We start from the raw sequence: 12,175 nt of genomic DNA, 5'->3' as shown, positions 1-12,175 counted from the left end.
AACCAATACACTTATTTTCAGATTTTACTTTCAAACAATAACTTTACCATTAACCTTTGAAATCAGTCTTTCTTATAATATAAATTCATTAATCCAGTCAGAATTATAATTCGATATTTGTTAGAAATCTTTGCATAAACTCTTTTTCCAGGCCCACGTTGTTTTCCTTGTAATATCCAATTATTTAAGATGTGAGAGGGATGGGCACCGCCCAATGGGGGTGTGTGTATGACTTTGAACCTATAGTTACAATCCAGAGAATTGGGAGTGACATTATCTGTGACAAGAAAAAAAGCTTCTCTTGATGAGTGGAAGACCTGTATATAAAAGTCACATTTGAGGGTCTACAGTTCATCAGCTTTCACAAGTTGATTCAACTTCGAGAAAGCATCAGCTGCCGATACACCTGAAAGATCTTGTCACAAGACATAGCGTGGTGAGTAATCTTTAGTTTCTCTTTTAAATTTCATTTGAGATTTTTTTTTCATAATTGAGCAGTTATATAACGTGTACTATTTTCTATAAAAATGCTGTTTGTTCAAGGTAAATTATTAAGGGACAGTTTGAATTCTGTTTAATATATAATGCCACAGTACAAAATAAATTTATGCTGCTAAAATGCTCTTAATCATAACTTTTTTGATTCAAGTCTTTTGAGATGCCTTGCTTTTTCTAAATTCATCTGAAATTACACAAAAATAATTAAAATTTGGCATGATATGCTCTGAAATTTTGAAATAAAACAGTCTAGTAAGGAATGAGTAATTCTGATTTAAATAACCAATACAAATTTATTAAGTTGTGTTAAAATTCATTTGTCCTTCAGGATATCCTTATCTAGACTGTTTTATGACTCATAGAAAGCTCAAATCTATGTATTATAGTTGGAAAAATTCAGTTTTACTGCTGGATAATCCCTTTACATAAAGCCTTTCCAAATTGGCTATTTTGAAAACTGTACGTGAATTTTAAGTGTGTTTTACAACTGCTCTTTTGCTTTTTCATGGCATTCTTATACGAAGCTTTTCTCTCTATTAAGAACAAGGAAGCCAAGGACAGATGTCTTAAGTTACTAGGTGAATGTGACAAAGCCAGAACTGGATAGCAATGTTCCTATCCTCTAGCTACAGTGCTCTATGCCTCTTCCTGGCATAAACCAACATTGAAGAATCCTCGTTTGTAGCTCCATCAGTAGCTTTATATTACAGAGTGAAAACCAATGTAGTAGATTATGTTTCTTACGTGACTTCTAAATGATGCTATTTCCCTTTAAAATATGAGTACACAGACCTCCTATGTCTGTTAAAATAGAGAACGTCAAGCATTAAGAAAAAGCACTTCTGTAATAATAGGCTTTGCAATTACTGAAATGCAGATTAAGGTAAGACTATTCTATTTTGAGATGAAAAGCCTTATGAGCAAAAGAGGAAAGTGCTAAAAATTATACTCAAGACTGTTAATAAAATAAGTCGAATAAGACAGACAAGCATTCCATATGGAGTCAGGGCTCTATATCTGTAAACAAGTAATTAATTAGATGATTTTAAAATACTTTGACACATTCTTTTTAATGATAGAGGTGTGCATTAATTCATTAAAAATCTCTAAATCAGAGCCTATTAAGTTGGTATTTATTTTTATTACTGCAGTGCCTGAAATGAAGTTGACTTATGAAAAAAGAAATTTGCTAAGTAAATAAACAGTATTAGTAATTTACCTGGTTACGAGGGTGCCTGCGTGGCTCAGTAGGTTAAGTGTCTGCCTTTGGCTCAGGTCATGATCCCAGGGTCCTGGGATCAAGCCCTGCGTCAGGCTCTTTGCTCAGCGGGGAGCCTGCTTCTCCCTCTCCCTCTGCTGTTCCCCCTACTTGTACACTCTTTGTCAGATAAATAAATAAAATCTTTAAAGACAGAGAGAGAGCCATTTTCAAGCAAATTATAGGCACTTAATCATAACCAACATAAAATGTGGGAGGAAATTCTAAAAAGGAAGCCTTTCCATTCTTCATGTGGCTTAAAATTCATATGTTAAGACTTGCCCAAAACTCTCAAAAAGATACTTAAGAAAGTAAAACTAATCTATCTAATTTCTAAGTCAGATTATGTGTATGTAAAATATATACTAATGTATCTGTAAAATAAAAGAGGCCAATTCTTAAAGTCTTTCATGAAAACCAATTCAATTAGTTGTTGTAACACTCTCTATGCAGTTGTATGGTTGTAATGATAACTACTATAAATTTAATTGTACAGTTTGGCATATTAAAAATATTTTTAAATACTTTCTTTTTGCTTTTCCTTTTAGTGAAGATGCTGTCTGCAAAAGACATGGCTAAAGTAATGATTGTCATGTTTGCAATTTGTTTTCTTGCAAAATCAGATGGGAAACCTGTTAAGTAAGTATTGTAACCTCTTCTGCATGGTGAGGCCATGGGAATCGGCTTTCTGAGGTTGGCTTTATGATCTGGAAGAGGAGACACTTGACACTTCGCTAATGGAGTGATCCTCCCTCTTTCTTTTCCCTCCAGGAAGAGATCTGTGAGTGAGATACAATTTATGCATAACCTGGGCAAACACCTGAGCTCCATGGAGAGGGTGGAATGGCTTCGGAAGAAGCTGCAGGATGTGCACAACTTTGTTGCCCTTGGGGCTCCAATAGTGCACGGAGATGGTGGGTCCCAGAGGCCCCGGAAGAAGGAAGACAATGTCCTGGTTGAGAACCATCAGAAAAGTCTCGGAGAAACTGACAAAGCTGATGTGGATGTATTAACTAAAGCTAAATCCCAGTGATGACAGATATATCAGAGCACTGCTATAAACAGCACTGGGCAACTATATTACGTGCTGCTAACATTTTCAAGCTCTTAAGATTAATAAACACCAAAATTTACATCTAATCCATTGCTAGCCCTGATAGCTGACATTTTAATTGATTATTTTGATTCTACTTTAATTCATTTAAGAGCTCTTTTAATTATGCTATTTCTATTGTTTATTCTTTTTAAAGTATGTTTTTGCATAATTTATAAAAGAATAAAATTGCCCTTTTTAACCTCTCTCCCATCTTATGATGTAAAATAAAAGTTTAATGATCATAATTTTAAATAAATGAAGTTGAGCATTTTTCATTTGTTATAAGAATGCTTTCTGGGGTTATGAGTAATACCAAAATGTTTAAATTGTTCTTGAGTAGGAAGAATAATGCAAGATGTTTTTTTAATCATGTGTCTCACATTCCCATATTTTGACATCCTTTTAATACTACCGAAGTACTAGGTCCTCGAATCCCCACTAGCTAGATACTATTGTCCTCTTCATTTCAGGAAAGGAAATGCTCAGTAAGGAAAGGCAGAAAGTGGTCCGAAACTTGAAAAAGCATTTGTCTACACACTAGTCTGGATCCCAAATTTCAAAGAACAAAATTTTTGTATTTATTAGAATATAATTTCATTCACTTGTCATTTAACAAATATCGATTTACTGTCCTTTATTTGTCATGTACTGTATTAGACACTGGACATATACCGGTAAGCAAAATGGACACAATTCCTGTCTTAATGGGGCCCACAATTTAGTAGGAAAGACAGACATTAATTCATTCTTAGTTTTGATAAGCACTATGAAAGAAAAGTACTCCAGAAGTGTATAACACAGAGCCCTGTTCTATTTAGATTGATGCTATCCAGAAGAACTTTCTGTGATAATGGGAATGTTCTAGATTCTGTGATGTCCAATACAGTGTCTACATGTGCAATTAAAATGTGCCTTGTGTGGGCCCCTGGCTGTCTCAGTCAGTAAAGCACGTGACTCTTGATCTCAGGGTTATGAGTTTGAGGTCCACATTGGGTGGACAGATTACTAATAAAAATAAATACACTTTAAAAAATGTTTTTTAAAAAATAAAATATGCCTTGTGTCACCGAGGACTAAGACCCCATCCTGGCCTCAAAGAGTTCATGTTCGAATGAGGAAGACAGAGATGCAAGCAAGTACTTACAATATTACATGTGAAATGCGCAACACAATGATACACAGAGAAGGGAACGGATCTTCCTGGTGTAGGGAATAATTGAGATGGAACTGAAATGGCAAGTAAATTTTGCAAAATGTAGAGGAATATTAACAAATGTCAGGCATCCAGGTGGAATCGATCAGGCTTTGGTTGAAATGCAGAGAACAAAATCTACTTCACTTAGTTTTTGTTTTTTTTTTTTTTTAAAGATTTTTTATTTCTTTATTCATTAGAGACAGAGAGAGAGAGAGAGAGAGGCAGAGGGAGAAGCAGGCTCCCAAGGAGCAGAGAGCCCGATGCGGGACTCGATCCCAGGACCCTGAGATCATGACCTGAGCCGAAGGCAGACGCTTAACCATCTGAGCCACCCAGGCGCCCTACTTCACTTAGTTTAAATGGAAAGGGATTCATTACACAATCATTGAGAATGCTGATGAAAATAGACTCTTTTTTAAACTTGAAGGAAAAACTCACAAAGTCACCAAGAGAGTTGTTCTCTTCTAATATCAGCAGTTGACTGATAGTATCCTGAGACTGCCCTGATCAGGAGGCAGCTGCTTCCTACTGCTATTCCAGAAACAAACTGTACCTGCTATGACCAACCCCAGCAGAAACAGATGGCAACCACTTCGCTTCTTGACATCTAGTGTGCCTTGTTGCTGGAATCTCATAGCAGGAGCACAACAAAATCAACCCCCCCCCACCCCGCCCCCAACAACAGTACTTGCCGGCAGAAAGGGAGAAGAAGAATCACCTTACTTAGGTCTGCCCAATCTCACAGGAGTGCATACGATTGACGGAACCTAAATTCCTTCTAGAACCTTAGCTGCAGAGGTGTCTGGGGAATGTAGTTTTTAACTTTCCAGCCTGCTATCTAATACAAGAATAAGCACTAGAAGGTGGTGTGGACAGTGCCTCTAGCTCCTTGGTAGTGTCAAGCCTCACTGATACTCTTTTTTTTTTTTTTAAAGTAGGTTCCACGCCCAGCGTGGAGCCCAGTGTGGGGCTCGAACTCACAACCCTCAGATCAAGACCTGAGTTTGAGACCAAGAGTCAGTCGCTTAGCCAACTGAGCTACCCAGGCACCCCTCAATGAGTATTCTTTTTTTTTTTAATTTTTTTATTTTGAGAGAGAGAATGAGAGACAGAGAGCATGAGAGGGAGGAGGGTCAGAGGGAGAAGCAGACTCCCTGCTGAGCAGGGAGCCCGATGCGGGACTCGATCCCGGGACTCCAGGATCATGACCTGAGCCGAAGGCAGTCGCTTAACAACTGAGCCACCCAGGCGCCCTCAATGAGTATTCTTTTTTTTTTTTTTATTTTTTTTATTTTGAGAGAGAGAATGAGAGACAGAGAACATGAGACGGAGGAGGGTCAGAGGGAGAAGCAGACTCCCTGCCGAGCAGGGAGCCCGATGCGGGACTCGATCCCGGGACTCCAGGATCATGACCTGAGCCAAAGGCAGTCGCTTAACCAACTGAGCCACCCAGGCGCCCTCAATGAGTATTCTTGAATATGTCCCCTGATGGAACCGTGTGAGAATTTCCTTGAGATATTTACCCAGGGGCAGAATTCTGATACATAAACAAGCTTCTCAAGACTGCTTGTGAATCACATGTACAATTTCTATTCACACTAGAAGAACGAGGCATTTCTGCCTATTTCCACCTACAATTGGATGTACATGCATTTATAAAAAGTTTTGTCACATTGATGGTAAGTGGTCACTTACTGTTTTAATTTGCCTATCTCTACTCACTAGTGAGACTGAACTTCTCTCTATATGTTGGCCACTTGAGCCTCCCTGTCTGTGTACTTTTTTTTATATCCTTTGCCAATTTTTTTTTAAAGATTTTATTCATTTATTTGGCAGAGAGAGACACAGCAAGAGAGGGAACACAAGCAGGGGGAGTGGGAGAGGGAGAAGCAGGCTTCCCGCGGAGCAGGGAGCCCGATGTGGGACTCGATCCCAGGACCCGGGGATCGTGACCTGAGCTGAAGGCAGACGCCTAACGACTGAGCCACCCAGGCGCCCTCTTTTGCCAATTTTTAATTCATTTTCTGGCCCTGTTAATTTTGAGTTCTTTGCATATTCTAATACAAATTCCTTGTTGGTTTTCAATGTCACAAGTATTTCCTCCCAGTGTATCATGTATTTACTAACTCTATGCTTAATTTTGATGGACACAAATACATCAATTTTTCACTTACTGTTTGTGTTTTGGAGTCTTATTGAAGAAGTCTTTCCCCAATCCTAGGTCACAAAGTTCTCTCTTACATCTGCATTAGAGTTTTACCTTTCACTTTTAAGTATTTACTGTTCTGGACTCTAACTTTGTGTATGACAAAATGTTATGTTGGAACTTTATTATTATGGACAATCAGTGTTCCAAATGCCATCTATCAAACAATTTTTATTTCCCCATAGCTTTGTAGATAATTTAAAAAATCATATCTTAAGTTCCCATGTAAACATGGGTTTGTTTGTTTATTACTTTTAGGGAGTGAAAAATTGCTTTACTGTGCCCTTTGAATCAACTTTCAGTCCCTGAAAGGTCAGTCTCAGATGGGGGCCCACAAGTCACTCTTCCATGACTTTCTCTCATCCCTTAACTTAATCCTTGGATATTGTGTCCCTCTGAATGTCTCTAGCCCTATCATTCTCCTCCCCACGTGGCCCATACACAGGAAATCTTCTTTCCCAAGTCTTCAGGGATTGGGCCTGTGAGTATCCAACACAGACTATACAGAACTCTACAGAAACAAGTTCTTGGTTCCGTTTTAAAGTAGCAGTTCATGGAGGTGGCCCCTCCAAGGACATGCTGGAGAAAGAAACAACCTACCCTTAAACTGGGTCTGTTGAGTCTAGTTCAACTTCATCCCAAGCAAAGCCCAGTATTTACAATAATCAGGTTTTTTTCTTTTTTAAGATTTTATTTATTTGACAGAGAGAGAGCGAGCACAAGCAGGAGGTGTGGCAGGCAGAGGGAGAGGGAGAAGCAGGCTCCCCACAGAGCAGGGGAAGCCCGATGTGGGACTGGATCCCAGGACCCCAGGATCATGACTTAAGCTGAAGGCAGTTGCTTAACCGACTGAGCCACCCAGGTGCCCGAATAGTCAGGTTTTAAAATGAATGATTAATTTTTGCAATTCTTATCCTAAAGCTTCCTTTTCAGTAAAACAAATTGGATAGTTTTCTCAACCATATAAACTCCTGCTACTAACAGAAGAGCTCAGGAGTGTATGATCTATCAGTTTCATTCTACATGGTCTTTTTAGACAGAGATCACGTCTCCTTGAGAGGACTATGGCCAAATTGCAACATCTGTGGCTTCCTTGGCACAGATCTTCATGGGTTGTACATTCTCACAGTCTCTTAGGATCCCAGGTCAGAAAAGTGGATGAAGAAGTTATGAGGAAGATATATTTATGAAGGCACGTACATGGAAACCATAAGTGGTGCCGAAAAATGAAATGGCTTTCAGGTTACAATCCAGGAAATTCCCCACCTCTGCAAGTTTGGGTTCATGTGGAGACCAGTCTCAGTGCCTGTGTTGGCAGTGACTTCATGTCCCTGCTTGAGGCTCACAACCCAGAACCCCAGATCTGAGGATACCGGGAAAGATCCTTCATGATAAGCAGATGCCCTGCAAACACCCACAGCCCATTCCAGTGTTTCTCCAAATTCTACCTCCCAGTAGAGGCAGCCAGAGGTGAAGCAGGAGGACCCCAGGACACAAACAGCAGAGATGAATGTTTTGGCACTCTGGTGGTCTCATCTGGATCTACCCACCTCCCATGTTCTGTAGGTCATTAAGAGAATATGAGGAATTAGTGGCTATGGCTAGATCCAGAATCATATTCACAGAGAATCTTAGCATCCAGCACCACCTGCTTATCAGAGGCACCATCACTTTGATTTCAGCCACCAGTTTCCCCAGGGCCATGTTAGTCTGGATTCTCTGGATCCAAGAGATGTCAAGACACTGGGGCCAAGTGAAAAGGCTGTCCTGATTCTCCCTCTCCAAATGCTTGAAGCAGGTGAAGCCGAAGTGCCCTTTGCTGAATGTCAGATAGGCATCTTGGAACACGGGGCATGATGATGGAACATGTTGATTTTTGTCTAAGTTTTTCATGGCCCCCATTTCAATGTGGCTGTTTTCGGTTTTGTGCTTCTCTGGGGTATTGCAACTTCTTAACTGGATTATAGACTTCTCATAAAGATATTTTGCTCTGGGGGGTGCCTGGGTGACTCAGTTGGTTAAGTGTCTGCCTTCAGCTCAGGTCATGATCCCGGGGTCCTGGAATCAAGCCCTGCATCGGGCCCCTTGCTCAGCAGGATGCCTGCTTCTCTCTCTACTGCTCCCCCTGCTTGTGCTCTCTCTCTCTTTCAAATAAATAAATAAAATCTTTAAAAAAACCTTGAAAAAAACCATATTCTGCTCCGTATATCATGGTTAAATCAGTGTTTCTGTGAAGGGATGAGGGCTGAGGACTTTCTATTGCACCATCTTGCTGATGTCATTAACATAGGCTTATTTTTGAGCTCTGTTTATTCTATTCTATTGATGTGTTTGTTTATTCCTGCAATATAAAGTACACAAACAAACACTCATCCTTCTTTATAGACCTGTATTCTACCATACAAATTTCATAAGCTTGTTGAGTTCTTTTCTAAAAAAATACAGCTCCAATTTTGATTGAGATCATACTAAAATTATACATTAATTTTAGGAAGAATTGTTATCCTTTTTTTTTTTAAGAATTGTTATCCTTATTATATCATCCTATCATCAATATAGTAAGGTTCTTCTTCATCTATTCTGATTTCTTTTTATGACAAGTAGAGTCTATAGACATTTTCTCTGAAAAAATCTTATGTATCCTTTGTTAATTGCTAAATACTATATAGTTTTGTAGCTATTGTGAAAGACATCTATGTTTTCATTACATTTACTAGTTGGTTATTTGTGAGTGAGTGCAGATATCTCTTCAAGATCCTGACTTCATTTTGGTGTAGAGGAACATTATTCATTTTTATAATTTTATCTTATATATAACAACCCTCCTGAACTGTCTTATTAATTCTAATGGTTTGTCTCTTGATTACATTTGATTTTCTATGTAGATGATCATATAATTTCAAAAAATAACACTTATTTCTCTTCTTCATCTGATTACTCGTGTCTTTTTTCTTTTTTCATTCCTTACAGTATTATCCAGTCCCTCTAATACCATGTTAATGAATGATAATAATAGGCGTCCTTATTGTATTCTTTTTTTAATGATTTATTTATTTGTTTGAGAGAGAGAGCGAGCGAGCACACTCAAGGGTAAGGGTAGAGGGAGAGGGAAAGGGAGAGAAGCAGACTCCTATCTGAGCACAGAGCTCGACATGGGGCTCTATCCCACGACCATGAGATCACGACCAGAGCCAGAACCAAAAGTTGAAAGCTTAACCAACTGAGCCAACCAGGTGCCCTTCTTATTGTATTCTTGACCTTAGTGGGAGTGTCTTTAATTTCTCAACAAGAGAATGGTCTTTAACAAACTGATGGCATTCCCTTCTATAACTAGTTTTCTAAGGGTTCTTCTGAAATTACAAAAGGGTATTAAACTTTATAATATACTGTGTCTCCAAAAATAGGTAATTTTAGCTCATTAATGTGATTAAAATTAAATATTTTTGCATGCCAAGGAAAAAATCTACTTGATATTGATATGTTTTTACTTTTTAAATAGTAAAAGTTACTGTATATTCAGAAACATATATATGTAGATTTTTAAGAAAAAAATTAAAAAACAGCGCACCTGGGTGGCTCAGTTGGTTAAGCATCAACCTTCAGCTCAGGTCACGATCCCGGGGTCCTGGGATCAAGTCCCACATCAGGCTTCCTGCTCAGTGGGGAGTTTGCTTCTCTTCCCTCTGCCACTCCCCTGGCTTGTGCTCTCTCTGGCTCACTCTCTCTCAAATAAAAAAATAAAATCTTAAAAAAATAAATAAATAAAATAAACAACCATTATTCATTACTCAGATTATGAAATAGAATATTGCCAATACCCTGGAAATTCCTTATAAGCTCTTCCTAACCACATCCCCCTTCATCGTCGCCTCCTTACTTTTATATTCACCGTTATTTGCTTGCTTTTCTTTACAGAAAGATCCTTTGATTAGATGCATAGTCTAGTATTTTTTCAAATGCATGCTGTTGCATAATATGGATTCTGTCTTTCCAACCTGTGAAATCCATTTTCTTACCATCTACTATGGCTAAGACCTTGCTCCACATTTCTAGGTTTTTGCTAGTCAGCATGTCATTTGAAGGTACTCATTTCTGAATTAGTTAGGGTGAGCAAATTGTAACAAATAGATCCCAAATGTATAACCACCTAAATTAAATAGAAGTTTCTATTTTTTAAACATTTTTAAATTTAGGGCACCTGGGTGGCTCAGTCGGTTAAGCATCTGCCTTCGGCTCAGATCATGATCCCAGGTTCCTGGGATTGAGTCCCATACTGGGCTCCCTGCTTGGCAGGGAGTCTGCTTCTCTCTCTCCCTCTCCCTGCTGCTCCCCCTGCTTGTGTGTGCTCTCTCTCTCTCACTCTCTCTCTGTCAAATAAATAAATAAATACTTTTAAAATTTTTTTAATTTAAATTCAATTAACTAACATATAATGTATTATTGGTTTCAGAGGTACAGGTCAGTGATTCATCAGTCTTATATAATACCCAGTGCTCATTACATCATGAGCCCTCCTTAATGTCCATCATGCAGTTACCCCATCCCTCTATCCCCCTCCCCTCCAGCAACCCTCAGTTTGTTTCCTAAGATTAAGAGCCTCTTATGGTTTGTCTCCCTCTCTCGTTTCATCTTGTTTCATTTTTTCCTCTCATCCCCTAAGATCCTGTTTTATTTCTTAAATTCCACATATCAGTGAGATCATATGATAATTGTCTTTCTCTGATTGACTTATTTCGCTTAGCATAATACCCTCTAGTTTCATCCACGTCATCGTAAATGGCAAGATTTCTTTTTTTTGATGGTGGCATAATATTCCATTATATATATATATATATGTATATATATGCTACATCTTCTTTATCCATTCATCTGTCGATGGACATCTGGGCTCTTTCCACAGTTTGGCTATTGTAGACATTGCTGCTATAAACATTGGGGTGCAGGTGTCCCTTCGGATCACTACATTTGTATCTTTGGGGTAAATACCCAGTAGTGCAATTGCTGGGTCATAGAGTAGCTCTGTCTTCAACTTTTTGAGGAAACTCCATACTGTTTTCCAGAGTGGCTGCCCAGCTTGCATTCCCACCAACAGTGTAGGAGGATTCCCCTTTCTCCGCATCCTCGCCAACATTTGTCATTTCCTGACTTGTTAATTTTAGCCATTCTGACGGGTGTGAGGTGGTATCTCATGGTGGTTTTGATTTGTATTTCCCTGATGCCTAGTGATGTTGAGCATTTTTTCATGTGTCTGTTGGCCATTTGTATGTCTTCCTTGCAGAAATGTCTGTTCATGTCTTCTGCCCATTTCTTGATGGGATTATTTGTTCTTTGGGTGTGGAACTTGATAAGTTCTTTATAGATTTTGTATACTATCCCTTTATCTGCTAAAACATTTGCAAATATCTTCTCCCATTCTGTCGGTTGTCTTTTGGTTTTGTCAACTGTTTCCTTTGCTGTGCAAAAGCTTTTTATCTTGATGCAGTCCCAATAGTTCATTTTTGCTCTTGTTTACCTTGCCTTTGGAGACGTGTCTAGCAAGAAGTTGCTGCAGCTGAGGTCGAAGAAGTTGCTCCCTGTGTTCTCCTCTAGGATTTTGATAGATTCCTGTCTCACATTTAGGTCTTTCATCCATTTTGTGTTTATTTTTGTGTATGGTGTAAGGAAATGGTCCAGTTTCATTCTTCTGCATGTGGCTGTCCAGTTTTCCCAACACCATTTGTTGAAGAGACTGTCTTTTTTCCATTGGATATTCTTTCTTGATTCATTGAAGATTAGTTGACCATAGAGTTGAGGGTCCATTCTGGGTTCTCTATTCTGTTGCACTGATCTATGTGTCTGCTTTTGTGCCAGTACCATACTGTCTTTGATGATTACAACTTTGTAATAGAGCTGGAAGTCTAGAATTGTGATGCCACCAGTTTT

At 38.8% G+C, this 12,175-nt stretch overlaps 1 protein-coding gene across 1 annotated transcript; it reads left to right on the top strand.

The window, feature by feature from the left end:
- The first annotated feature begins 347 nt into the window (after positions 1-347).
- On the top strand, positions 348-3,104 carry PTH (parathyroid hormone). Its single transcript, XM_045892763.3, has 3 exons — positions 348-436; positions 2,305-2,395; positions 2,528-3,104. Exons 2-3 carry the CDS (start codon positions 2,310-2,312, stop codon positions 2,787-2,789), a joined length of 348 nt encoding a protein of 115 aa, XP_045748719.1. The 5' UTR covers positions 348-436; positions 2,305-2,309; the 3' UTR covers positions 2,790-3,104.
- The last annotated feature ends 9,071 nt before the right edge of the window (positions 3,105-12,175 follow it).

This window comes from Mirounga angustirostris, unplaced genomic scaffold, assembly GCF_029215605.1.
Source record: "Mirounga angustirostris isolate CCGP_5_RB_7025 unplaced genomic scaffold, mMirAng1.0.hap1 SCAF_13, whole genome shotgun sequence".
In the NCBI taxonomy this organism is placed as follows: domain Eukaryota; kingdom Metazoa; phylum Chordata; class Mammalia; order Carnivora; family Phocidae; genus Mirounga; species Mirounga angustirostris.
This window is presented reverse-complemented; position numbering and strand designations above follow the sequence as displayed.